Source organism: Crocodylus siamensis, chromosome 11, assembly GCF_052110815.1.
Source record: "Crocodylus siamensis isolate JL-2025a chromosome 11, ASM5211081v1, whole genome shotgun sequence".
NCBI classification, from domain to species: Eukaryota; Metazoa; Chordata; order Crocodylia; family Crocodylidae; genus Crocodylus; species Crocodylus siamensis.
This window is the reverse complement of record NC_143405.1, coordinates 48,111,552-48,139,293: the sequence shown is the minus strand read 5'-3', so window position 1 is coordinate 48,139,293 and position 27,742 is coordinate 48,111,552. Positions and strand designations below refer to the sequence as shown.

The window sequence follows — 27,742 nt, the reverse complement described above, 5'->3', positions numbered from 1 at the left end:
TTAGCTGCATAATTACATTGTGGTTTGGATTCTGCTTTGCTGGAAGTCAGCTTTACCATTTGGCTTCGTGGGATCAGGGTTAAGATTTCTCTAAGTAGTTTCAAACAGATATATTATGATTCATTTTTAGAATTTGATTGCTGCCTAATGTTACTGCACACAAATGGCTACTAGATTTTAGCTAAAGAGGCCCCCAGGACATGAGGTGAAGTTTGGAAACCTCTGGATCTTGATCCTAGTTCCATTATTGTTACCCATTTCCAGCTTCAACCAAAGAATAGCTTGCTTACGGTGGTAAGTGAAGTGACTCTTTAACAGTTACAGCAGAATTAGTTTTCATAGATTGTGCAGAAAAACCCAGTAGGATCCTATGTGTAATGCACTATACAAGTGCTTATCTGTAAAGACTTACATTTAGAATTTTTCTTGCATTTTCTGTGGAATATAATGAAATAAACATGGCTTGTGTTGAATGAAATTTCCCTATAATCTTTATTGAGCTGCATTTGTAAGGACTGCTGATTTTTTTGTAGAAATAACTTGTGGCCAACAGAGAATCTAGAAGCATTTCTCAGCCTAACGTTTTTCTCTCTCAAACTGTAGTTATTTCAATCTGATTTGTTCATTTAAAGATATAATCTGTCAGCAGAACATCAGGCTGGAGGCTGCTACTTAGATGTTTTCAGTACATTAGAAAACCCTAAATTAAATAATAATTTAGTGAAATCCTCAACCCTACTTTGACTAGGGCTTTTAATACATCTTGAAAAGATGTAATCACTCAATCAAATCACACCGCTTTGATCTTAGTAGCATCTAAACCCCAAAAGAACCTGTGGTAACTACCGCTCCATCTCTTTGATTAGTGCCAACTGCACAATAATTGGTAATCCTAGTCACTGTGAAGAACTGCCTCTCCAAACAAGATGGACTTCACTGTAGCAAACAGGAGATTTGGTAACAGAGGCCCAAGATTACTCTGACAGCTGGGTAACACTAATCAGGAAAGACAGAGCAGGTTTACACTCTCCTGCTCACAGTGCTAGGAAGATTTGATAGGCCTTGTTTAGTGGTTCAAAAATGACCTATGAAGTTGTACTAATGCCTAAAGTTGATATTTCCCTAGGGTTGGGTATTTGACTGGTCAAATAAAGTTCGGTCAATGGACCAGTCAAATATCAGTCAAAAATTGTAAAAAATTGCCAATAGATCCAAATAATACACAGAAAAAGCATATATTTTCCATTAAGAAATGTGTCAAAAAACAATAAAAATCATATTTCTGTCAAGAAAACTACAACAACAACAAAAAAAGGAGGGTTGGGTTTTTTTGTAAAATTGCTGTAATCTTGGACCAGTCAAAAAATATGAAGTCAATTGACAGGCTTGCCAACACTATATTTCTCTGAGAAAAGGCTAAATGTACCAAGCAGTCAGAACAATGGATATGAAGTTGGGGAGGGTACCAACGCTAATTTGACCATACTAAAATGCATGTTTCAGATCCTGCCATAGTTTTTCTTGCCTGGCCCTCAGATACAGAACAGAGGTAAGAAAATTGAGGGGAGAAAATCCTGCCTTTTATGCATTTACAAGGTGTTCATCACAATAATAGTGCATTTTCTTTTCAGTCAAAACATTGTTTAAAATGCTACTAATGTACTGAGTAGAGTGCAGAGCATGAAAACCTAGTTGCAAGTTGATCAAGAACAAGTTTTATAGGGAGACATTAGCTGGTACTTTCTCTCTCATAAACTGTATCATACTTTCACTCTCATTCATGTCCATGCAGTCTCGCTGCCTTGAAACCAGGTCCTACAGAGTGGTTAGTGCACCCTCACCTTCTACTAAAATCAGTAAGAAGCTGAGCCCCCACAAGTTGAAACTCCAGGGCCTGAATCTGCCACCTTTTCCACTAGTAATTCTTATTCTCTCCTACAGCCCCAAATAACTACAACTGAACTGCTTACCTAGGTAATGCAGAATCAGACCCTAGGACAGAGACTGTCTTTCTTTGGCTTGCAAAACATCATGGGTAAAATTCTCAAAAATGCTTGAGTGACTTAAAAGCCCAAGTTCCAATGATTTTTAATGAGATGTAAATATGTAAGTGTACACACACACGCAACTTAAATATATAACAGGTAAATATAGTGCTGTATAAATATGGGGCACACTACCCAAAACTCATAGCACTGCTTCTTGTTCCTCAGTTCAGGAAGGTCGTTAAGCTTGTATCCAACAGTGGTAGTACCACTGGAGTCAATGAGTGTGTCCACACAGCAAAAGAAAGGTTCAGTTCCAGCGAGGGCAAGCAGACCTGGCCTTGGTATAATTTAGTTAGCTCAGGTGACAACAGTGAAAATGTGACAATATGGGTTAGCATGCAGGGTAGGTTGCTAGGGTTCCTAGAGGAGGGATCCCATGCTTAAGCCCTCTGCTGCTCTGTCTTCACTGCTGTTATCTGAAGCTCAAATTCACCTAGCAGCAGCCCACTTCCATGTGCTACAATCACACCTTCACTCTGCTGGGTAGGCACATTAAGGGAGACCACATGGATGCTTAGGTAGTCATGTGCTTTACCTTCAGGCATGGGAGTTACTAGATAGCAGTGGCAAGATGCTGCTGTTGCTGAGTGCCCATGTGGCAGAGTGAAGAATTAAATATGCATCTACATTAATTATTTACTGCTATATTAATTATGCATATGTTTGTTTAGCATACTTCTTGTAGCTGATGCGTAGTGTCTTTGCCCTCAGTACTTTGAATATTTCTGTACCTAGCATTATCACTGCCTATCTCATTTACATTCTTACTTTCTTACAGCCAAGGACTTGAATTACACTGGTCATTAAGTCTGGATACTCTAATGCTTGGAGTTAGTACTGAAAATATACTGAGGAATGTATTGAGTTTTTGATTAATGCTACTGGAGCTGATGTCCTGTGGCAGCCCACAGCTTCTAGAAATACATGTTATAGGCTATTATTATTATCAGGATTCAAATGCTGGCTGGTTGGGCCATGAAATATGCTTTCTGGCTTTTTTTCATTTGTCATGATAGGGGCTACTAAAATCAAGGTACCATTGAACTAGATTTAGAGTGGGGAAAAAGCAAGAGTGCAAGTGGGGATGATGTGATATTAAGGCCTGCTGTTTCCTGAACAGCAAGGGCTTCAGGCACTTTGATGGGAACTGTACATGTTCCTTTAGGACCTGGAAACAGGTCTCCAAGCACTAAGACTGGACCATAAAACAATACATTCTCTCTCTATATATACTAAAACCTTAAGTACAAATGTAACTGTTGTCCTGAATAAGGAGGGAATACATACATAATTACTTTCCTGAATCAACTTAAGTTTATGGAATGTTATTCCATGCTAGACGCATCCTTCTTTTCCATGTTAGATATGTTGCTACTAGCACCAGCATGGCTTTTAAAACAGAAGAGCTGATTATCTGCAATTTGAACAAGAAATTAACCCCCCTACCAAAATGAAAAAAATCAACAGAAAGCTGCAAATTATCTAGCGTGCCAGAAAATTACTGAAATGCAGTATTAGATTTCATTTTCCTGCTTTAGCTCATTTATTAACTGCCTTGTACTTGGCATCAGCCTGCCACTTAGATGTAAAACAGTTAGAGCTCATTCATATTAAATCTCTTGCTGACAGCACTTTCTAGACTATCAAACAAGTAGATAGTCAGACAGGCATAGGGGTGTCTGCCATCTGCAAACGGTTCGTTTATTTAGTCCAAAGCCTCTTGGATTTTGCTATAGTGCTCCAGGATTATAGTATCAAAAATCAATCACAGCACTATAAATGTACACTTTAGCTTGCAGACACATAGAAGGCACATTCCAGGTCCTGTAACAGGCTGGGTTGAAAGCAAAGCCCGTTGTAATGCCAGCAGACACTTCCCATTATAAACCAATATTTCCAGTTGCTTGCAACTTTGCCAGCCTTTGATATTTTGGACTTAAATTTTCCATTCTGCTTAAAAACAAACATTTTGTGGGGGGGAAAGGGAGGGTGGAATTTCAGACAAAACAAACTCACTGCCATGAGTGAGTGCTGGCCAAAGGGGACTTGAAATCCAGCACAGACATGTCTTTTGCCATCCCTATGAAAATCTGCATGAATCTGACCAAATGATAAGGCTCTGAAAAATCACAGCTTGCTAGAGTTTTTGTAGGTTTTAGCAGTTTTCTTGGGTTTTAGCAGCAACATCCCCCGAACAGCCTCTCCATGGTGAGCTGAACATGCTGGGACTGAGCAGGACTTCCCTGCAAACCATAGCTCCAGCCTGCTCATTGCTGTGCTGGGATTCAGATACAGGCACCCGAACTGAGAGCAGGGAAATAAGCTTTTCTCTGACCTCAGTGATCATATGCTGAGCCCAGGCATCCTGGAGGGGTGAGCTGCTTGATTTACATAGAAGAAAAGAGAGGCAGACCTGCATATGGGACTGGGGGAAGCTGGGAGGAAAGTTGACCAGGGTAGAAGGGGAATTGGGTGTGGATTGATGACGACACTCGGACAGAGAGCCAGGGAGGAAAAAGGAGGCTTGGAAAGTGTAAGGGGCAAGAAATAATATGACTGGAAGAGGAAGCTGTGGGGGAGATTGGGGCAGGATAAACAAGAAGACTGAGATGGAGAAAAATGGTGAAAAGGGAGAGGAGACATGTCTAATGAGGATCCAGGAGAGACCAGAAGGAGAGTTAACTCTGGAAGTGGAAGCTGGGGGAGAGGATTAGGAACTAGTCAGGAAAAGAAACATAGGCAAGGTAGCGGGGGACTGAAAGGCAGCTTGGGGAAGAGAGAGAGAGAGCAGCTGAAGCGCCAGGATGGTGGAGGAAGGAATGGGACGGGTTGGGTAAGGATGCTAGGAACAGGGAGAGTGTGAATTCAGATGGTTGAAACTATGCCTTACTGGAGGAGAAGTCTGAAGAGTGAAGACTAGGACTTGCTATGTGAGGAGAAAGGGAGTAGGACCAGGGGCCACTGAACAGACCACTGACTAGGTCAAGGACAGGATGGAGAAGAGGGGTTGGGGCAAAGGGGTCTTACTTGAGACAACTGACTGTAGAGTCCGTGTCCGCTAGCAGGAGATCCCTCCAGAGCTGTGAACAAAAAACAAGATTCTGGGGTCTCTCATCTCTCCACAGGTCTCTGAGGGCATGTGTAAATGAAATGAGAGGCACGTGTGCATAACACTTTCAAGTGGTTTAAAAGTTTTTGCGCCGCTTTAATGGTGTTGGTGTTTGCATGTGTCGGTGGCGTATTGCACATTAATTCCAGGTGCTGTAGCACATTCAGCAGCATAATGCACCTTAAATGACTTTAGGGTGCAGCAAACTAAAACACCTCCGAGGAGTTTTAGTTTGTTGCCCTACAGCCACAGAGTGAAGCACCGGGCTCTGTGCAGCTCAGGGATTATGGAGGCAGCCCATGCAGGCAGCCTGGCAGCAGCCCGCGAGGGAAGCCTCCACCAAAGGGAAAAAAGCATCAAGCCTGATCTTTTTTCTTTCCACGCCCCTGCATCTCCCCCCAGAGCCAGCCAGCCTGCCTGCCTGCATAAGCTGTGTGGGGACCTGGTCTGTCCCTCCGCAGCTGCAGTGCCCCCTCGGACCACCTGAAATGGGTGATTGCAGGCGGGTGCCACGGTGGGGGGGGGGGCACTGCTGCAGCGGAGGGAAGCACCAGGCCCCCACCACAGCCTAGGGACTGCTCTGCCCACTGGCAGCTCACCCTCCCCTCTCTGCCCCTGGAGAGGCAGGTAAGACACAGGTGTACACAACATGGGGACTCACTTCCCCTGAATTGAAGAGGTATTTTTAAAAACCCATTGCTTCAATTTAGGGCCCCCATTTTGTCTACACACTCCCAGAGTCTCCATGACAAAACTCTCTCACTTCCCAATTACCATTGCTCTAAGAGAGCATCAGAAACCCTGGGATTAAGAAAAGGGAAAATAAATGATCTATGGTTCTTGTGACATATTAGTCTGACCTCTGCAGTGTGCAAAGCTCTAGAACAAATTTTGAAGAAAAGAGAAACTAAAGACCATGGCAGTAAATTTAAAATGAAATTAAGTATATAGCATGGGTTTAGCAAGGTAGATAGACTGTGCTAGACTATCTCAGTCTCTTTCTTTCTTTGATGGAACAACTATTTTTCTAGACAAAGAAAATGTGACAGCCCTGCCTATCGACTTCAAGTAAAATGTGCGCGATGGTGCCATGTGGGAAAACATTAGTTAAACTAAAGAATTAATACCAAAATTGTAAAGCAAGTAAGGGGCTAGTTAAAGGGGAAAAGACTATGGGGTTGTGTGGAAAGGTGAACTGTCAGGCTGGGAGGGATGATAGTCGTGGAGCTTCATACAGGGCTGGTCTTGCAATTGATCTTATTTAATAGTTTCATTAATAATCCTGGCATGAAAAGCTGGAATGTGCAAATGAAATTTGGAGTGTGCACAAAATGGAGAGGCATTGCTGATACAAAGGAAAATCAGAGCATCACAGGTGAGGTGGGGGATGACCAGGAGGACTGAAGTCATAACAGTAAAAAGTGCCAGGTCATACCCTTGAGGACTAATAGCAAAAACTTCTGGGAACCCATCAGTTGGAAATGACAGAAGAGAAGGACATGGATACATTAGTCAAGTACAGGATCAGGATGAGCCACCAGTATAACGCAGCTGTGAAAAAGGCAGATCCTAGAGTATGTCAGGCGAGATATTTCCAGCAGAGAGAGAGAGAAGTATTAATGTCATTGTACAAGGCATTGGTAAGACCTCATCTGGATGACAGAGTACTAGAGAGATGAATTCAAAGTGGAACAGGTGCACAGAAAGCTGCTGGGATGATCAAGGGAATGAAGAGGACACTAAAAGAGCTTGGCTTGTTTAGCCTACAAAATCAAAGCTGAGAGGGGACGTGATTGCTCTTTATAAATGCATCGGGGTAAACACCAGGCAGGGAGAAGAGCTATTTAAGCTAAAAGACAATGTTGACACAAGAACAAATGGGTATAAATGAGCCATGAATGCATATAGGCTGGAAATTACAAGAGGATGTCAAATGGTTGGAGGAGAGAAGTTCTAGAACAGCCATCCAATAGGCAGATCTTTAGCTCAAATTGGGCACCTAAATTAATGGACACTTTTGACCTTCATCTTTGTATGTGCCTGGAAAGACTGAATCATAAATCCACCCCCTTGTGCGCAAGCCTCAAGACGCACTTAACCCTGGCATTCCCTAACTTTTAAAGAGTTTAACTTGGCATGTTCTCTTAACGCTGTTTTTTGGGTGTAGTACAGTTCTAACATATGGTGTGGTGTCTGAACGTCTGCCTGCAGCTGCAGACAGCACAGAAATCAGCCTGGCACCCATGTAGTGTCATAGCGTCATCCTGACGTTTATAACCCCGAGGTACTAAAAACAAGGAATCACTGGAATACAGAAGGAAAACAAATACAGTAGAAAAACAACAATGTTATCCCTTCAGATCTTCTGTTTACTCAGTGCACCAAACTGTGCTTTATATTTGTTTAGTTATGGAGTAATTCCAGTCCGTGGAATTAAACCAGACTCACATCAGAGTAAGAAAGATCAGAATTTGACTGTATTTAAGTGGCAACATCTTATTTATACATACACATTTCCCTCGCCAACCACAGTTTTGAGTATCCACACTTAATATTCTATATACCATTTTGGCTACTATGGTATACAGTTTTGAGTAACCACAGTTTTCCATAGCTGCACATCAGCCCGCCACCTGCCATTTTCCCCTTTGTCTTGCCAACCACGGGAACTTCCAGGAACCTAACCCCAGTGCTCGGCGAGGGAAACCTGTATTGTTCTATAACATCCTGCATAAGCCCAGGCCAGGCAGATGTGGTTCAAGTCTCTTTTCCATCTCTGTGAAATGCAACACAGAACACATGAGCAAGAAAGAAGAGAGCACAAAGTAGCTGCTCTGGGGACAGAAATGGCCTTTGGAGTAACTTCTCAGCCACCAGGGATCCTGGTTTTCTCTGTTTAAAAACTGCAAATCCTCTGATTAAAATGACACACACAAGTTCTCTGATTAACAAACCCAAAATGGTTGTGTTTCCACAATTAAAAAGAAAAGCCACTCTCTATATATGTATCAGTTGAACACAATGTTTTAGTGATACATTTACAATTTTAAAGCAATTTGGAAGCCTCAATCACTATAATAAAATAAAATAAATTTTAAATACCTTTAACTTTTGGCATTTGATTTTGGGTTTTTTATGATGGAAAATCAGAGCTCCCCCTGCCCCCTTTCTTCACCAGGACGTGGGTCTAGTTGCAGTTGTTTCCCTACCACAGCTTTGTGGCACTAAGCAGCCCTGATATGCCATTGTCCCTCACTCCCAAGCCACAGTTCCACAGCCCCAACAGTGCCCCTCACTCCCCACCCACAGCCCTACAGCCCTGCTGATGCCCCTCTCCCCACCCAAAGCATGGGTAGGGAGCCCCAAGTCCACAGCAGCCAGTATGCATCTGCTCTTACCCTGTGCACAAATCTGGGGGGCATATGCCCCCATACCACCCTGTGAATGCATGCAGTGGCAGGGAGCTAGCCCCCCCCCACCCTGGACAAACTGCTGGTGGCAAATGTCAGTTGGAGGAAGGACTCTGTGGACCTTGCAAATGCCCCAAAGACGTGGGGTGTTATGTTCTGGGAAGCACCAAGCCAAAATCTTAGGCTAAATAAATGGTGGTATGAATTAAAATTCCTGGGCTTTCCATACTCTTCCAATTGTTCAACTCTATCCTGGGATAGGTGTTCTAGGATTTCCTCAGGAAGCCAACAAACTGATGGGATTTGCCCTAGCAAAGCTGACAGGCCTGCCACCCCATGCTGAGAGATCGATGGGCAACTGGGAAATACAGACAGAATACCCCAGGCTTTGTCCCTGACTCTCTACTTACACCAATTTTGTGCTGCTGGGATTTCTGAAAGGCAAAATCAGGTTCCCTATTTCTCAGTATATAAATCCGAGACTCAACTCTCACACAACTGAGAAGTGGAGTAATGTGATACCAGCACCATTAAATGATGCCTCTTTGTCAAGAATAGGTCAAGTGCAGGGAAGGAATCTGCTCTTCACTCTGCTACAGACTTGCTGTGGGGCCAGGGCAGAAGACTTCACCCTCCATCCTCATGCGTTAGTTTCTCTCCATGTGTGAAACAGGGACCATAAAAATACAACACAGTGGCAGATCCCCTTGAGAAAATATAACCCACCCACTTTGTGCCTGGCAACCCCAGAAATGCAACTATGAGGATGTCCTTGAGTATCCTGAAAACCCAGGTCCTGAGCACCATGCCAGGGGCACTCTTTAGGGTGTCCTCACTACCTCATTTCTAGGGCTGACATATGGAGTAGTAGCAGATGGGTAGGTCTTAGTTCTTGGCCAGCATGACAGGCCACTTTTCTGCCCTGAAGTAAATATACCCAACTTTACCTATCTCCAAGGGAGCCTGTAAGGGTTAAGATATCAGTAGGCATAAAGCATTTGAGGCCTTCAACCAGAAGATGCTATAGATGTGTATAATTGAAAAATGGGCCAAGCAGCAAAATTTGTATCTAGATGCAAACAGCATTTAAAACCACTTTGCTAATTATTAAGAGGCAGGAGAGAGAGTTATAAAAGTGCTTAACGGATTTAGGAGGGGGAGAGCCAATGAAGGTCAATGTGAGAGGCAACTTCCATTACTCCATTAATTTCCACTTAAAAGCAAAGCTCTGTGGGTGGAAGGTGGCTTCCTGCCTACAGTGTCATGGAAAAGGCTATAGTTAGAACAGGCTAATAAAGCAATAGCAAAGGACTAGAACTCCTGGAAGGCTGCTGACCCAACCCCTCTTTCCTCTTCGGAGAGACCAGGGACTCATACTTGAAGGGTTTCAGAAAGGAGAGAGCTTGCAGTTTAGAAGATCAACTCTGCAGGCAGCTCATTCTTGAAATCACAGTGTAACAATGAGCAGATGCCTGGGAATATGTGAGACTAACGTAATTAAAGGGGCTTTGCTTTAAGGTCAGGAGAAAGCTTACGCTGAAAGGGTGAGAGGCCTTATTCTAAGAAATAATTTACTTTATCTTTGCATATTACTGATATATTCGTACTAAACCCTTTTGACTGAACAACTCGATCGTTTAAAAGCGTGGTTCTATTATGCAAAGTGACTATTAAAAATGGCACCTTCTTACTCAGCTCCTCTGCTCTCAGATATATTCAGAGCCATTTCTACTGACTAGTGCAGTGAGTCTCAACCAGGGTGCCATGGTACCTGGGGTGCCTTGAGAGCCTTTCAAGGGTACCATGGGTTGCCACACAATATTAATATTAGGTTTACAAAGATAAACCCAGAGACTGCAAACAGAAATCCACAGCTGTGGTCTTTCTGAGTTCTTTGCAACACAAAAAAAGTGCACTATTATTATTCTGTAGGCAAAAAAAGAGTGAATATTCCTTGGCTTGTTCCGTGGGGTGCCCAAATCTAAAAAAGCTGAGAACTACTGCTCTACTGACTACATAAGTTTTCACTGGTTTTTCCTCTTGTTGGCCTATAGCTCTGTAAAGTTATCATAGCTACGAGAGAGTGAGCTCTGCTATACCTTCTGGGGAGGAATCAAAAGGGATTAATTAACAGATGGCCTCATCTCGTCCACCCTCAGATCCAGCCAAGAGGTTGTTCCCTTTGGTGCATTCAAAGCCAGAAAGGGCCCTTTTGATCATTCAGTCTGACCTTTTACAAAGCACAGGTCATAGAATTACATCGAGTAATTCTCAAGTCAAGCCCACGATTTCTGGTTGCTCTAGAGCAGATCCTGTAGGAAGACATACTTGTAGGAAGTCTCGCTTTAAAAGTTTCAAATAATAAAGAACTCACCATATTCCTGTTATTCATTCCACAGGTAAATTACTCTTAAAGACCTGGTAATTTCTACATGCTTGGCAGTGTCCTGGTTATCAATTCTTAAGTAACTGGTAAAGGGTGCTTTCAGTCTGAGCCAGATCCAGAAACACTGTAGGAAACACCAAGTCCACTACAGGTAAGGTTAAGCAGTATTTTCTGTTTAAACCTTGACTTTTCCAAGCACTCGAAAAATATGCATGATGATTGTCTTGAAATTTTTCACACCTTATGAAGGTTCTGAGTCCCATTCATGGGCCAAATTTGGGATTATTTGAGCAAGGGGTCCTTTTACATACAGATCCCCTGCCCTCCCCAAAAATCATCAATTGACAAAATCAACAGGTTCTCATAAAGCCGGAGGTTTTGCGCACATGGGGCTCAATCCAGTTTTCTAACTGTCCCTCACATGGCTGCTTTGGGGAAACAATATTGAAGCGGTTATGAAAGGACACTACATGGCAGCTCTTCAGGCATCCGAAGAGACTGTGATGCATGTATGCAATGAGACTAGGCATCAAGGCCGCCAGGTCTGCTGGGGGCTTGGGACAATGTGCTGGGATCATTTGTTCACTTCTTACTCAAAGTTCCTCTTGACTTCTAGGAGAGATTGGAAAGGAATAGGGCACAAGTAAGAACTTCAGGTTTTTGCCACCTGTGAATTTGCAGATAGTATCTGTGACTCTATTGTCTGCGCGAAGCAGTGACTGTAAAATTGCCACCCAACGGAAGCCGTCGGACGCAGAACATATAACTGCAAATTGCCATTAAACTTAGACCTAATAGAACAGTTTGTAACTAGGCAACTTCTATCATCATGATCAGCTCTTGATTATTTCCTGCATGGGCTCAATTACCCATCCACATTTTTATCCTCTCAATCCAACTTTGCAGTCCTCTTTGGCTGCTAAAGTCTTCATCGGTTATTTTTGAGCAAGGTGGATAATTTATTCTTTAAAAAGTAGAGAAGTCTGAGGTTATATGAATCTCCAAGTATCCAGTCTTTCACAGAGCAATTTCCAAGAGGCAGAGGGGAATTATTTTGGAATCCCGTACGCTTTGGAGTGCAAACCTTGAGGCTTGATGTATTTCTTAATCATAAGGCTGTTATGTATTTTTAAAATGCCTAGAGATTAAGTACATTAATTTCAAATGAGTAGTCCTCTCTCAGCATATTCCAGAGCTGCATTTCAGCACTGGCCAGCTGTGAAAAGAATCTTTGCAGTAGAAAGGGTTCTTTCCAGGCTGTGTCAAAATCAATATGAGGAATTACTCTGTTGGGAAATTAGTAATATCACAGACCAGGCATGTGCCAACGGTCTGGACATGTTCCAATTAATGTAGCATTTGCCACAAACCTGAGGTAGAAAGAAAGTGTTGAATGTAAACAATTAAACATGATATACAGTAATCCTGTAAAGTCAGTGACTGCTAAAACATGCGCTTGAAGGGCTGAGTCATGTTTCCGTGCTTTGGATATTCATAAGGGTGGCACGAGATGTTATGGTAATCTATCTACAAATGAGTTACAGTTAACATCTGAATGCATACTGCAGTCTACTGCTACCTAAGTCATGCTCTACATTGGTGGTCTGTTCTATTTAATCTCTGCCTAAAGACCTTGACCACACATGGCTCACTTCCCTACCATAAGTAACACCACATCTGCTCTACCTGTCATAGAAAAAGTGACACCACTGATGTAGAAAAGGAACATGTTACTGCTGGTATTTTAAGCACTGCATCTGGTCATTTTGTTCTCACAAAAGTCAAAGATAAGGTAGGGTTCAGAACGGGGTGAGCAATTATTTGAGCTGGAGGGCCACTTAAGAGTTTTGGTAAGCTGTTGCAGGCTGGGTCAGCACCCCCACCCCCAACCCGCAACAGTTCGCCAAAACTCCTTAGGTGGCTCTGCCCCAGGCCTGGCCCAGCAGTCACTGCCCAGCGATCCTGGGGAATCCATGGGAACTGGCCCAGGACCTGTGTGATTAGGGCGGCTGGGCAGATGGGATGGGGCAGGCAGGCAGAGGTGGGGCTGGGGCCAGGAGCACGAGGCAGTGACAGGGCCAGGGCCTGGGGCAAAGCTGAAATCCACTCCTAGCACATCCCTGTCCATGGAGTCGGTTGCTCAACACACCAGGCTGGTGGAGTGGGAGGAAGGTGGCCAGGAGCTGGAGCCCTGCACTCTGGGCCAGGAGCCTCCTGGCTGCGGTTTTCTCCTTTACCTGGCTGGGTGTGTGCTGCCCAGCATGCAACCCCACAGCTATCATCACTTCTGCATGCTACCTCCTGCCTGGAGCAGTGCAGCAGGTACAGCTGATGGACCTGTGGGGAGCTGAGCAGTACCCAGTGGGAAGCTGTGTGCGCTGACCGGGACTAGGGCGTTGGTGGGCACAGATGGTAGTGCAGTGCAGGCTGCCCCAGGCAGGAGCGGGCAGGGCTTAACCCCATGATGAGCACCATGGACACATCCGTGGCCCGGATACAATCAATTGGTAGGCGCCATATTTTGCCCACCCCTGGTTTCAAATGCCTGCAAGTGAATGGGACTGTTCACCCTCAAGTGCTACTGGTAGAACTAAAGCTAGTGATGGCAAGAAAGGGATGAATACAGATCCCCCCTTGGTGCAGTGGGTTAGGGTACATACAACCAAAGCAAAAGGCATGTGGGATGCATTTACTGCAGCAAGGCTTTAAATAGAAAGGGAAATCGATACTCATTTACAGTATCTGGCAATCACTGAACCAAAACATACATGCACACCTACAGCAGAGCAGAAATAACACCACTTATTTAAACCACAAGCTGTTATTCTACTGAGGAAACACTGGATTTTATGTGCATTCCTTCATTAGAAACTGAGAAATACCACACATTTTTGTGCACTTAAAAAAACAGCAATGTCAAAAGCAAAGAGATGAAGTAGTACAATTATTAACCCCCTCGCTACTGAACTCCACTCCAGTGTTGTGCAGGAGTGAAAGCCACATACTTAATAACTGCCAATGTACCAAGATAATCTCACTCAGCCCAGGGGACGGGGGGGGGGGGTGTTTTGCCTTTTATATCAGCTATGTGGGAGAGATTTTATGACTGCCACAGAAGTTCTGGAGTTGTCCAATTCATGTCCAAAAAGAAGGATGGATTTTCTCACCCCCACCCCGCCAAATTATTCAGGCTGGCAAAACATTAGCAGGTCTTGACATTATAACGTGATGCCATTTTTTACAAGACTTTGCCACAGAGTGTGACATGACTCTTCTTCCTGAGGTTACAGGAAAGTTGTGTCACAATATGGGGACATGAACTGCTGAAGACTGGAACGCAAAGTAAAGCAGTACAAGGGAAATGCCACCTAAAGGCTTGTATTAAATACAAATGCAGCAGAAAGAAGAAGTTTTAAACAAACAGATATTCCCCAAAAACTGCAGCAAGAACCCAAAAGTAAAAATGGGTACAAACAAAAGCAAAACTATATTTTGAGTTTTAGTTCCCTACCTTCAAATAAGGCAGCTAGTAAGCAAATAGCACAAATACCAACAGCAACATTTGTGTAAGCCAGTGGCAGAGCTAGTAAGAGAACAAGAATAAGGGAGACATCCTAGTACCACTAAAATCACATGGGAGTTTTGGTAACAGCTTCAACGGGACCAGGATTTTACCTTGGGTCTTATGAGTTCCAGCTCCCTGGGGTCTGAATTCCAGCCCAGGCCATAAGGCCACAGCAGCCACAGAAAGGAGAAGTGCATTTTTACAGTTCTTTCTGTTTTAATAATCTAAGAGAATGTAAGAAAGAAAATGTGCCTGTTTGCAATGCAGATGCATTTTGCATCTTTAACATTGTGCAGTCCCTCATTTCAGCCATCTACAGTTGGCCACAATAACGGTTGAATGCTGACCTCTTGAATATGCACTCAATGACATGAGATTATAAATGATACTCCTAATTCAGTGTTTTAATATTCCCAATATTACAAAAGAGCTTTCACATCATGTTACACATCTATATGGATGTATGTGTGCATATATACAGAGTCTTTATCAAGTCAGCTAGATGATACCTCTGCAGCAGTTTAATTACTTATTGCTCCCTCATCATTCCTCACTCCATCAGCCTCACAAATCAAGCTACCACAGATCTGTGGAGTCTGACAGATAAGTCTGAAACTTCTCTGAATAGACACTGAATAATAAAGGCAAAATATACTCTTCTTTTTTTTTTTTAATAAGCCCACCTAAAAAGCTAAAGTGCTGGCTAAACTGCTGACAGATTCAGCAAATAACTCTTTTTTCTGTTCTCCAATAGAAGATTTTTCCCATTCCACCCATTTAGCTGCAAACCTGATCAGGAAAATGATGTAATGTACAACAGCGTCTTGCTTAGCTCAGGTCAGGCAGTCTCCTAAAAAGAGACTTCGGATCTTTCTTCCCTATCAACTGCATAGTAGTTTCTGCATCTTCTCCACTGTATCTATCTGGATACAGTAATAAAGCATGTAGTTACTATATGGATTTATTCATTCTGCTTGTTTGAAGCCAGCCAAGCACAGGTCCTTGCCCACTTTATCATTCCTAAAATGTTTCTCAGATTCTTGTTCTTTTTTGAACTCACTGGTGCCAGGACAACCGACTTCTGGCCGAAAGGTGGAGAACAAAGACTGAATCACTTGGTGGATTTTATCCTCTCATATTATGATCTTTCTGAGGATCTCTCCATCATTGCTATTCTAATAATAGGACCTAGAGGCCCCAGCCTTTTTGGCTGGTGATGTACAAATGCAGTCCCTGCTTGAAGAACTAGTGACTTGGTTCTACCACATTAAGTCAGGGGTTTACTTGTGTGGGTCTATGCTACGAAAGAAATAAGCCCAGCTCATCTACTTCCACCCTGCATATATCCTCCCCAGAAATTAGGTAGCAAGGCCACTATGAAGGGTACCCCCCCAAGGCATAGTCAAGACCTAGGTTTCTGGCATGTCCTCACCACCTCACCTCAGGAGCTGTGTCCATGGTAAAAATAAGGCAAGAAGGGCAGGATTTATTTCCTCAGTGTTGTGACTGAAGTCTCTGCTGTCATGGCCCTGACACACCCTTTGGTTGCAATAGGAGTAGTTATGAGATATGGAAAAAAGGAATGTTAAATCTGTCATTGCTACCAGAAATAAACAATGGAGGTCCCACTAAGTTCACTGAGACTTCCTCTGTCAGTAAGAGTGGGTAGGATCAGACTCATCTACAGTGGTGATACAGGGAAGTCTGGTCTACACTGTTCTCCTGCAAGTAACAGTCAGATGGGAGAAGTGGGTATGTCTGAACATAGTTATGAACAGTCTAGAAGTACCTTATGTTGGTTTAGCTTATTCCCTTTCTATAGGAGGACAGGCCATCCTGGTGTATGTGTGTGTATACACACACACACACACACACACACACACACGCATACAGTGTATATATACACAATATAACAGTGATTATCTTAGGTGGATGTTTCGGGGAGAGGGGGTTGTACTGATTTGGTTTTACAAGAATGGTTGTAGCAGTATAAATTTGGAACATAGATGAGATGTGACAAGTTGAAGAATCAGTGTACATACAAATTATGGACTCTGGCTGCTCTTAGGGAACTGCTGTATCACTGAACAACTCAGTGTATACAGAACTGGCCCTCTGCCCTCAGGGTCCTGTAATGAATTTCCTAGACCAGGAACTATAAAGAGCCATTAATGGCTCCTATTCAAGTGGACAGACTGGAGGACAATGAGATGGCTGAAGCCTAAGGAAGCCACAATCTGCAGGACTGGGTTTGAAATACTGGAATTCCCTAAGAGAACAAAGAGATGAGGTAGGTGTTAACACCGCGTCTTAAGAAACCCAGAGCCTGAGATCTGAGGGTAATTCAGAAGGAAACACAGGCTAGATCCTATGCTACTAAGTTTTGCTGGCATTGTTAAATCAGCTAAGAGCAAGAAATAAATTCAACCCCCTCCACACCTGACATGACTTTCCAATGAAGATGCAGCTCTACTGACAGGAGAAAACTGCTGTGAGCTAAGTGTGTTGTTCAGGAAGTGGTGTAGCTTTACCAGCAGAAAAACTCCTTTTAGCAATAAAGGGTGTCCCTTCCACTAGGGAGCACTGCCCACAGGGCACAGGATCTTCTAGCGCACAGCTGTGTCTATACGAAGCTGCCTCAACAGCAGCTGCTAACGTGTGCGTACAACCGTGCACTTCCGGTGGCTCTCCTACAGCAGCTGTGCCGCACAAAGTGCAGTCTGGGATGGCACTGGCTGCTGAATGGACTGCGGCAGCTGGCTGAAGGAGTGGGGCATCCACACATGCTTTTAGCCCGCTGCCAGGCAGTGGCAAAGGTGGTGTTACTCGGTAGGCAGAAAGGATAGTTCTGCTGCTGCTGAAGAGCTCTGAATGCAGATGCACTCATAGGGCATGTCCAGACGAGTGTGGACGTTTGGTTCCCTGGGGACAATTAGCGGCAGCACACCTTGTGCAGCTGCTACTTGTCTTAGGGGACTGCTTTGGCGTGCGGCACGTCACCTTGGGTGGGATAGGGGAGGCTGGGGCCAGCACTGGGCTGGCCCCAGCAGCCTTACTTGGGTCCTGGGGTTTTCCTGGGACTACAGCAGTGGTGATTTTGCTGCATGGAGCCTGACCAGCAGTCGCAGCATGGCTTTGGGTGGCCTGGCTCCACTTTTGAGTGGCATATGCTGCCTGTGCATGCACTGTTCCTCATTTTTTTTCCATAGGCTTTTTTTTTTTAATCCCAGAATTATTTGGCCCTTTTGATATCTGGGGTCAAAAAAACCCACGGGAAAAAAAAGCACAGCAGTGTATGCATGGGCAGCACTCTCTTGCAGCAGGAAGAACATCTAAATGTACAGTATGTGGCACCACTGCGGTGCCACATACTGCACGGCCACGCTTGTCTGGATGCAGCCATAGAGTTCTGCCAGCAAAACCCTGCAGTCTGGACTAAGCCTAAATAAGCCTGCAGACATGGGAAGCTTTGGTGGGAGAGGGGAAGCTGAGGTAGGCTTTCAAGAGCAATGTGGCCAGCAGGGACAGCTGAGGGAGAAAGAAATTGTCTGCACAGGAAAGAAATACTCCATGACTTGGGGGAGGAGCCAGGGAAGGATCCCACTGACTTCACAGTGTCCTGACTGAGCCCAAAGGTTGCTCAGGAATGGTGAGGAAAGGCGGGCAGGGAAATATGCAGAGGTGCATCTGCTATGTTGTCTCCACAGCCATGTTTCTTGTGCTAGAAAAAGTAAAGAGCAGCGGTTATTTGGAACCTTTACAAAATCTGTATGCCTGGCCACTTCAGCCACTGCGTGTCCCTGAGGAGGTAAACAGCAGACGCAGACTGCCTGCTGGGTGGGACTCTGCTTAAGCTCCAAGGGAATCTGGAGGTTTAATGCAACTGGGTCATTGGGTCTGCTTTCTCAGCAGGCAGCCTGAGCCTATGTAGTATGCTCTGAGCACACCTGAGCTGGGCTGAGAGTGTGGTTGGAGGCTGATGACATGACCATAGATGGTACAGTTGTTGCTGGAGTATGCAAGTATGTTACTGGACCATGCAGCATGCCTAAGAGGCCAAGGAAAGAGCCAGTGCTGCAGCCAAGCCTGGCTAAGGGAAGCTTAAGAGCAAACACAGCCTACTTTGGTGGGACCCAAATATAGCAGTGTGGTGACTGGCCCCCTGAGGGAGTTGTCAGGGCTGCATGCCCCAAGGTCTGAGACAAATAATACTCTCAGCATTAGTAATCCTTTTTAAAGTGGACGGAAATATTCACACGAGGGAAGCAAGAAGCGTTTAGTCAAGTCTGTGGCAGAACCAGGAACAGAAATCAAGTCCCCTGACCATGGTCTTGCAACAGTCACAAGGACCATCTCTTCCCCTACTGATTCTCACAAGTCTGGGTAGCAGGAGGCCCAAGAATCAGGCAGATTAGAAGCTGTGAAAAAATACTGCTTTTCTTTTTCATTCCCAAAGGGCTAGCTTGGAAAACCCCACCTATGGGCAGCACCACAGGGAGCTCCTAAAGCCAGCTCCTGCCATTACACGCACACATCCACAATGCCGCATTGCTTTGGCTTCCCATCCGTGCCCGTTGTACACCTGTGGTTAGAAACATTTTGTACCGGCGCAGGTAGCTGAAAGACAAAGGCAGGATAATAATAGCGGCTATTCATGAAGCAGCTTGTTTGCTTTTTTTCTTGGGCCCCATTGCAAAACAAAGCCAGATTTGTTTCTGTGGAACATTCTTGTGGTAACGGGGAAAAAATAAAAACAGCCTACTAATGAGAACTGTTAGAAACATCTACTGCAAATAGAAGCATCCCTTCTGTCTATCAAGCGGGCCCTCTTATTTGAAGCTGATTTGTATTTTTTCCCTTGGAAATGGTTTGGGGGAAGACAGAATCATAAAAGGATGCCCCACTTACAATTAATAAGGCAGTCACCATGGTGCAGAGAAAGCATTAGCATTAGGGAAACACATAAATGGTTGACATATAGGAGAAGGGAAGGCTTTAGAAACACAGGTACCACAGCCATACAGCACATAAAGCCCGGAGTGCTGATTTGATAGTGTTAATCTTTAAGCAAAACGTGTTATTTCCCCTGTGCACTGCATACGCTATGATCTGATATTCAAAGTGAGCTGAGCTCATCTCGGGTGTAATGGCACAGATGTCAGTGAGCTTACACCCAGGAGGATTTTGGCCCTGGCTTATGTTCACTTGGTGATAAGTTCCTGTTCTCAGGGTTTGTAGAAAAGAGACACTTCCTCAAAGTGACAAAACCAGTCATGAGGGATTTTTTTTTTTTAAGGGAGGTGACCTATTTGGACATCTTTAACAGTTAGGTCACTATTTCTTTAAGAAGCAAAGGACAAAACAAGGGTGTTTAATCTTCTAACCTAGCTAGGTGTGAACTTCACAGTATAATTACTTATTCACTGGCACAGTACATAGGAGCTTGTTCATTTTGGTTTATTTATTGATTTATTTATTGTGTAAATGTCTGAAAGTTCAAATGAACTATGTTCCTCGGCTGTGCTGCACATTACAGTTTCGTGGGAAATGCTGGTGGTGATGTGCTAGCATCAACAAGCAATATTTAACAATCTGGGGCCCTACTCAAAATAAAACCAGCTTGGGTTTCTGCACCACAGGAGCTTCTGTAAAGCCTGAGGGGAAGAGGGATGTGTATTTTTTATTACCAGATTGATTCTTGTATGCTGTTGAGCTGGAATGAATTAAAGGGAGTTTACCAAGGATATGAGCCATATAAGCATGAAATGGGAAGGAGTTTTGTGAGTTTTTCTAGAAAGGTTTCTGGATTTTCCATAACAAAGTCTTTTTTTCAGCTGTTGATTTTAAAAGCAGCTGTTCAAAATATGTTGAGGGCCTCATAAGTCCTTGCGCAACTAGGCAGATGACATTTTACTCATGGTAAAATGAAGTACAAGTAAGAAGTAGCATCCCTATAACCTTGGGTGTCCACATGGACAAGTCCCAGGATCGATTGGCTTTTTTTAGGGGAACCAACCATCCAAATTTGTACCTGTGATCAGTGAGAGCTGCAAGTACTCAGCGTTTGTGAAGAAAAAAACTGTCTCAAGTTCTGTACCCCAAAAAAGATGGCAGGCAAAACCAATACTCAGGGCTCTGGAAAGTATCATCCTAAGAGATTTGCCTGAGGTCACAGCTGAAATCACTGGGAAAGACACAGGACTTGTAACTCTTCTTGCATTAGTCCACAATGCCTTCATTTCGACTCCCACGCTTTCCGGGGTGGGGTTTTATAATGCTGATGTTTCTTCACTTTATGGACTGCTTTTTAATCAAGGACATGCCACATGTAGGCAGTTGTGACCCTATTTCCAATGTTAATGATTAGCTAGTATGCACTCCAGACAGTGCTGAACTGTCCTGCGCTTGCTCTCCCCACCTTAGTCATAGCTTTAAATGCACTGGTTATGGTTAGTCCCCAGTGCCACAATATTAACCACTGCTTTGCAAAACACATGCTATCTCACTATGGCAGTCTGTCATTCCTGTTTAATAATCCTGGCATGTGCCTACTCTTTTTCTCACGTGTTCAGATACATCAGCTCAGGCACATAAACAGGTTCTGCAAACTGAACAACTTGCAGGTGTTACAGGAAGGCACCTGCACTGCTCTGCACAGATCCCACACAAAAGGAATGATCAGGAATTCCTGTCTCCTTCCCCTCTGCTCTCCTTAGGTGCATTAATATCTGATCTGTCTCTGCCATACCATTTCTGTGACACCTGAGTGCCTTAGTGCCTCAGCATCATGCAAGATAGTTGCTTAATTGTCACTTCAGAACAAGATGACAGACCCTTGATCTCCCAAAAGCAGGTTTCACTCTGACTGTAACTTTGGCCTCTGTGGCATAAGGAACAAAGCTTCCCATGTGTTCCCATATGGGCCAACTTCTAAGCACCAGTTTGGGCCAGTGGAAGGTGAGAGTACACTGAGGACACATCTACGTGTGCATAGTTACTGTGCAGTAACTATGGTGATTTACACCAGGTTGGCCATAAATTTGCTATCTGTATAATGCAGGTAGCAAATTTACACCCACTCAGTTACCATGCAGTAACACCCTGTGTGTGTTCTGACTTGGGAGTAACTTTACTCCCAAGTCGGAGTACACACGGTGCTACTGTGCTGTAATACCTACATGTGTAGACACTGGTTTAAAAACTGCTTACTGAGCAGGAACTTACTGCAGTAAGTTACTGTGCAGTAAATGCATGTGTAGACACACCCAGAGTCATGCAGCATTAGGTCCTGTATCTGTGCAAATGCTAACCAGAAGGTCCTTAACTTCCCATCCTCCGAACTAATCACTTAACAAAATGCTGCTGCTTATTAGTCTACCACACCTTAACATGTCTGATCCTAGGAGTGAAACACAGGCGCTTCAGAAGGGCACAGTAGCTATCAGCTGGCCCTGTTCTCAGAGGGCATCTAACCATCAGCCCTCAGGCTAAGACTTCCTGTTTTATTTTTTCCTTTGAAAAATTTCCTCTCTCTTTCCCCTGGGAGGGGGTCAAGAATGATACATCCTATTCCGCTGGAAATCAAGCTGATGATAATCTCTGGACATCTGCAACAAAAAGGCATTTCAAAAGCCCTTCGCTGGGACTGAGGGGCAGAATGCACCCTTAAGAAACTCCGCTGTTTGACCACAACAGCACCACACGTTCCCCAAATAAGGCAACCAATTAATTTCCACAACATTCATCTCCACCTTCCCAACCTCCAAACTGAAATATTTACTCATTCCCTCATCAGGATTTCAAACTGAATAAATTGATAACAGGCCCCTACAACTTCCCTATCATTTTTGCTGAACATTTAAAAGCAGATGGAAGATGCTGAGTTTCCATACACAAAACAGGAAATTTGGGATGGTTTTGGAGAGCAAGAAATGTATTTTGGGGGATTGTTTTCCCATCGGAGCATTTTGAGAGCATTCATACCAGTAGGAACAAGACACAGAATCGTTATGCAGTGACTTACAATCTCTTGCGCTCAAAAGTACAAGAAAAACTAAAAATAAGCAGCCCCTCCCCCCACACTGAAAAACCACTTGTAAATGAGCAGCACTGATCCTGTTTACTTTGTTGTTACAAAACTAGGCCAGCCTGGCTCTCTATTAACTGCTTGGTGTGCATTGCCCTGAAAAGACTAGTTAGTGGAAGGAGCTGAACACCAAGTTTTAACTTTCCCTTCTCCATCATGCCTTTCAGTCCTTGATCAAAGCCTCATCTGCTCATCACCAATTTGCTAAGAAATTAAACATGAAAAGAATGTGATTCCACAACTCAGTAAAGAGCATTGTGGGCAGTTAATGATTAATTAGCATTATAATATATGACAGTCTGGCTTCACAGAAGAAGCTTGTTTTGATACTGAATTTGTTCTGTAGAGAAAATCTCCAGGCGGATGCCAGTGCTATGTGCAAAGCGGTGCCAAAAAGTTCCCACCTGCTTTTTTAGGATGACAAAGCAGGGGTTAGAAAGAACTGTCCAAGCTGCTCCCCGGATGAGGGGATTTAAGTCAAGACAACTGTTTTAGAGCCTGATCAAGGGGATTGATTTTGGTGGGCTTTGGAACAGGCCCGACAGTTCATCTGCCAGGGGATGGGTTGCTAGTAGATGTTGTCAAAAAGGGTCTTTCACCCACTTTTGCGTCAGGAGCGCATGTCACTCACTGAGCTCCGGCAGCTTGGCAGCAGGTGTGGGACCTGAAGTATGATGCTAGGTAACTATCCACTACACTGTTGAGCGCTCCTGGCCAATTGTGAACAGTGATAAAGGCACTGGAGGGCCAGGGGAGAAACATTGAAACTTCCCCTTGTCCCTTGAGCTGCAATTTCCCACAAATGAGTTCTATCCCTGTAGTGCAAAGATAAACAGAGCTTATCCTGTTTGCCAGCAGAAAATCAAACAATGGAACAATAGCTGCATTTTCATATGCAACTGTCTATACGGCTAGTGCTAGCATCAATCCACGTCAAGCCAGCATCTTATAACGGGGACTGAAAGGAAGAGAAGAGATCTTAAATACCAAGGGAAATGCAGAGGCAAATTCCCACCAGAAGACCATATTCATGTTTCTGGAAGCACAGAACCAAAGTCAGAAGCCGTTGCAGTACGGAATTATTTTGAAAAAAAAAGTCATTTACATTTCTTTCCTATGGATTTATTTATTCATGCTTCATCACTGAGTTTGGTTGTGAAATCACAGCCAGTTTCAAGTGGAAGACCCATCTAAGTCGCTTGCCAACTATATATTTAGTAAGGACATACCGCATGTCAACATACATCTAGCCACTGCTCCCGGATTTACAGCACCTCCACAAACGCTGAATCAGACCTCTGAAGTCTGACACGCGAACACTAAAAATAATGGAAGAGGCGAGGTGATGTAAACCCGTGCATTTCACGCGTCTTGGAAAGTTGGCGGCGTTTGTTTTAAAATATTTGTTTGATGCCGAAATGCATCATCCGTGTGATACTTCTTTTAGCACACTGCAATCTCACCCTCTTCAACAGAGCCCCAAGAGAAAGCAAATCCAGATGGTGCAGAAACATCACTCACATAAGTAGCCCTCGTTCCTATGAGCCTGGAGGACTTGCTAGAAGCTCCCTGTGGAGAGGGTAGGTCTTTTGACTTACGAAGCACCCCAGGCACCTCTGATGCAGCATACACCATACATCACCATTCAGCCAACCCAGTTATTTATTGACACCCCCCACCAAAAAAAAAAAAAAAAGAAAGAAAGAAAGAAAGTGTCAGGCTTGGAATGACTCACCTTGGGGCTCCTGCTGGTTTCCAGTATCTGCAGAAGAGGTACTGCCCGTCTGCATTGACCATGTGGGGAAGGTCCTGATAAGGGACATGCTGAGGACTCCTTCTGGGGGAACTTTCCTCTGGCATTCTGGACGGGCGACCTGCAAGGTGTTGGAAGAAACAGGACATACTTAACCGGGGGGCAGGCAAGACAGTCCCGGGGCTTTCCCGGGTGCAGACATTCAGGAAGGCAACTTGCCACTGCTGGAAGTCCCCCTCCCCTCCCACCCTCCCGACGTCTTGTGCTTGCTCCCCGCCGGCGGCAAACCCCCTTCAGCTTCTCGCCAGTGCGCTCCAGCTACTGGAGAAGGGAGAAAGAACCAGCCTGCTCCATTTCAGCTGCTCGCCCCCTCCTCCTACCCATCTGGGGCTCTTTGATACATCGATTTGGGAAGCGGATCTTCCCGGGGAGATTTTGGAGCCGCGAGCGAGGGGGTCCGAGGCGGGCTCGCTTCTCGCGCGGCGATGCCCGGCGGCTCCGGCGAGCGGCGGGAGGACGAACCTGCTCTCATCCTGAGCGCGGCTGTGCATGCTCGGGCGCCCGGCGGGCGGCAGGCGCGCGGGCTGCGCCAGGCAATGCAAAGTAATGCAAAAAAAAAAAAAAAGAAAAAGGGGGAGGTCGGGCTTTTTTTGCAAGCAGATACACCCCCCCCCCCGCTCGCTCTCTGGGGGCCGGCGAGTCACCACGTGGAGTGCACAGCGTGGCTTGCCCCCGTGCCGCCGGTGGCGGTGGGAGGGGAAGGGGGGGGCACGTTTGCAGGAAGCATCCGAGGCCCCGGAGCACGGCCGCCGCAGGGAGCGTGCCACTTTCCCGGCACGCGCCGCCGGGGCCCGGGGGGGGGCTGCTGGGCGGCTCGCTGCGGGGGCGGAGAGCGCATCCCCGAGCCCGAGGGAAGGACCCGTCCGCGTCCCCGGGTGGGATCCCTGCTTGCGCAGCCGCCCCGCCGAGCTGGCCCCCGGGGGCTGGAGCCCCGGCTGGACCTGAATCCCCCTCCAAGCCCCGGGCCAGTGGCAGCCCCCAGGTACAAGCCTCCGCCTCCCCCTCCTTGCTCGGGGGAGGAAGAGCCTCGTGCCGCTTCCTTCGCTCGGGATAAGGCCATGGGAAGGGGCTCGGGGCTCGGGGCTGCCTGCAGGGTGGCCCACGCCCGGCCGCAGCCCCCGGAAGTTGCTCTGGCCCCTGCCTGAGCTGCCAGGAGAGCAGGGGCCCTGCCTGCCTCTGGCACCAGCGCTGAAACAGGGAAACTCTCTCAGGGCCTAGGCTAGCAATCCAAGCCCCTGGTTCCTGTCCCAGTTGTGAACCCACCTCGGTGGTTTTGCCTCTGGTTAGATCCCAAATCCCAGAGAGGCCTAGGCTGCGGGTCTAGTTCAGTGCTGCTGCTCTCCTGACTTTCAGAGCTACTGAATCCCAACCAGAAACACCAGTCCTCTTGAAGTGAGTCCAGATCAGCATCCGATCACCACGTCACTGGCTCATCTCTAATTACACCCTGCTCTACAGCATATAACAAACACTTATGAGAGCTGTCAAAGCACAATTCTCTTGAGAGAGAATAGCCGCCCAGGTCTAAAGGATCCTAGCGCTAAACTGAAGAACTTGATCCTCTGGTTCTAATGCTGACAAAACTCCCTACTTAGCATTAATCGAGCACTTTACATGCTGCCTGCATCAGGAGTGCCGATTCAGGCCTTTTATGTTTCAGCATAGTAATAGCCTTTAATTTCTATATGTCTACCTGTACCCAGGGGCCTCTGAGTATCTTTAAAAAAGCCCTCTGTAAACAATATTTATTTGAGCAAGGCAACATACTCTTGGAAAAACCTAATCTAGGAACAAAGGCAGAACAAAGGAAGGGGAAATATAATTAATATCTGCAACAACTAATTCATTTTTGGGGGTTTTTTTTAAGGAAATCAAAGGCAGATTGTTTATCTAATTGGCATTTCTATTTTTCTCTAATTGGTATTTCTATTAAAAACTTTAAAGGGGTTTATAGTTCCCAACTGCAAAAGCACAGTCACCTATTTCCGGTAATGTTTGAAAGTCCAGCTCTGGCTGTTTCTAATGAGTAGGACTGAGGATTCCAGGCCAGGGGGACCTGAACGGGGCTGGAGAACAGGACTTTCAAAGAAGCATGTGATAGACTGCATCGGCTTGTTGGGCCCTTGGGGCTGTGTGTTGCTAAACAGCTATCGCATTCCACTTCAGAGGAGGTGAGGTAGAGGTAACACCTTGAATACATAAAGCATGCAGAGATCCCATGGGGCATTAAATATAAATTATTACTGTATGTATGGCTACCACCTGAACAATTAACCTTTAATCCACCAGCCCAGCCTGATGGGTCCAGCTTCTACATTCCCAGCATGGTCTCAATTCTTACCATTTAAATGGAAGCTGTGGGTGTACCAAGAATGCAGGATTCTACCCCAAAGCAGGCATGGATGTTCGGGGTAAATCCCTTTATGGACACACCCATTTTTCTTGTGATATAAATTTAAAAGCCAATGAGAAGCAGTTGCTTGGCGCTCTGGTATTCCTTGTGGGTTTTGGGGGAGTCTTGAATGAAAAGCCACCTGAGGACATTGCCTGGGTTGGGATGGAGAAGCCTACCTGTTTTTGAGATTAAGACAACATGTAAGGATGCAGCACAGCCAGTATGGCAACTGAGGGAGTTCTGAGTATGAAGTGTTTATGAGATTATGAGCTTTCCTCTGTGGAATGACACATATGTTGAAAAGACATATTAAACTAAATCCAACTTCTTAACAGAAGTGGATCTTTACACTAGCTTGTGGCTACACAGCTCACACTTGTGAGATACATCTGAGGAAAGAGGGTGAGTGTGTGAAGGGCAAAACCCTGCTTTCTTTACTGGACCTTGTGGGGCATGCATGAACAGAGGAGGCAATGGCCCTAGAATATGACAAATGCCAAAAACAGAATGTGACACTTGAAAGAAATAAATAGGTGAGGATTGTATGACCACAGGGCAAAGAGATGAGAGACAAAACAGAGAGAAGGAGGGTGGAGAAAAAGAAGGATGGAAAAGAGCATAGAGGAAGCTGGCAGTGAAAGAAATGGATCAGGGTGTTCCTGAGTTTGTAATGGCTTATTTCCTGTTGGCATGCTGACATAAATTGACCCCATAGATCCTTCTGCTCCAGTTGACCGTGGGACCCAGTGAAACTGCAGCAGTATATTTGGATTTGAAAAGGGGATTTAGGATTCAGCTGGCAGTACGGGCAACACTATTCGAGTTTCTGCCCAATAGGATAATGAAACAGTCCGCTTTGCTGATGCTGTGGAACAAAGAGGACCTCAGGAAGCAATATTCAAATGTACCTAAAACTATTTAGATAAGAAA

At 45.1% G+C, this 27,742-nt stretch overlaps 1 protein-coding gene across 7 annotated transcripts in view; it reads right to left on the bottom strand.

The window, feature by feature from the left end:
• MGLL (monoglyceride lipase) overlaps window positions 1-27,742 on the bottom strand; it is a 100,956-nt gene that overhangs the window by 56,625 nt on the left and 16,589 nt on the right. Inside the window, exons 1-3 of one of the 7 annotated variants that reach the window (XM_090021586.1) lie at window positions 24,880-25,468; window positions 24,340-24,478; window positions 5,076-5,128 (exon numbers count right to left, since the gene is read on the bottom strand). In XM_090021586.1, the coding sequence (XP_089877712.1) occupies window positions 5,076-5,128; window positions 24,340-24,478; window positions 24,880-24,908 (221 nt within the window). In that variant the 5' untranslated portion in view covers window positions 24,909-25,468. The other 6 variants (XM_090021591.1, XM_090021589.1, XM_090021590.1 and 3 more) reach the window with 6 other exon arrangements.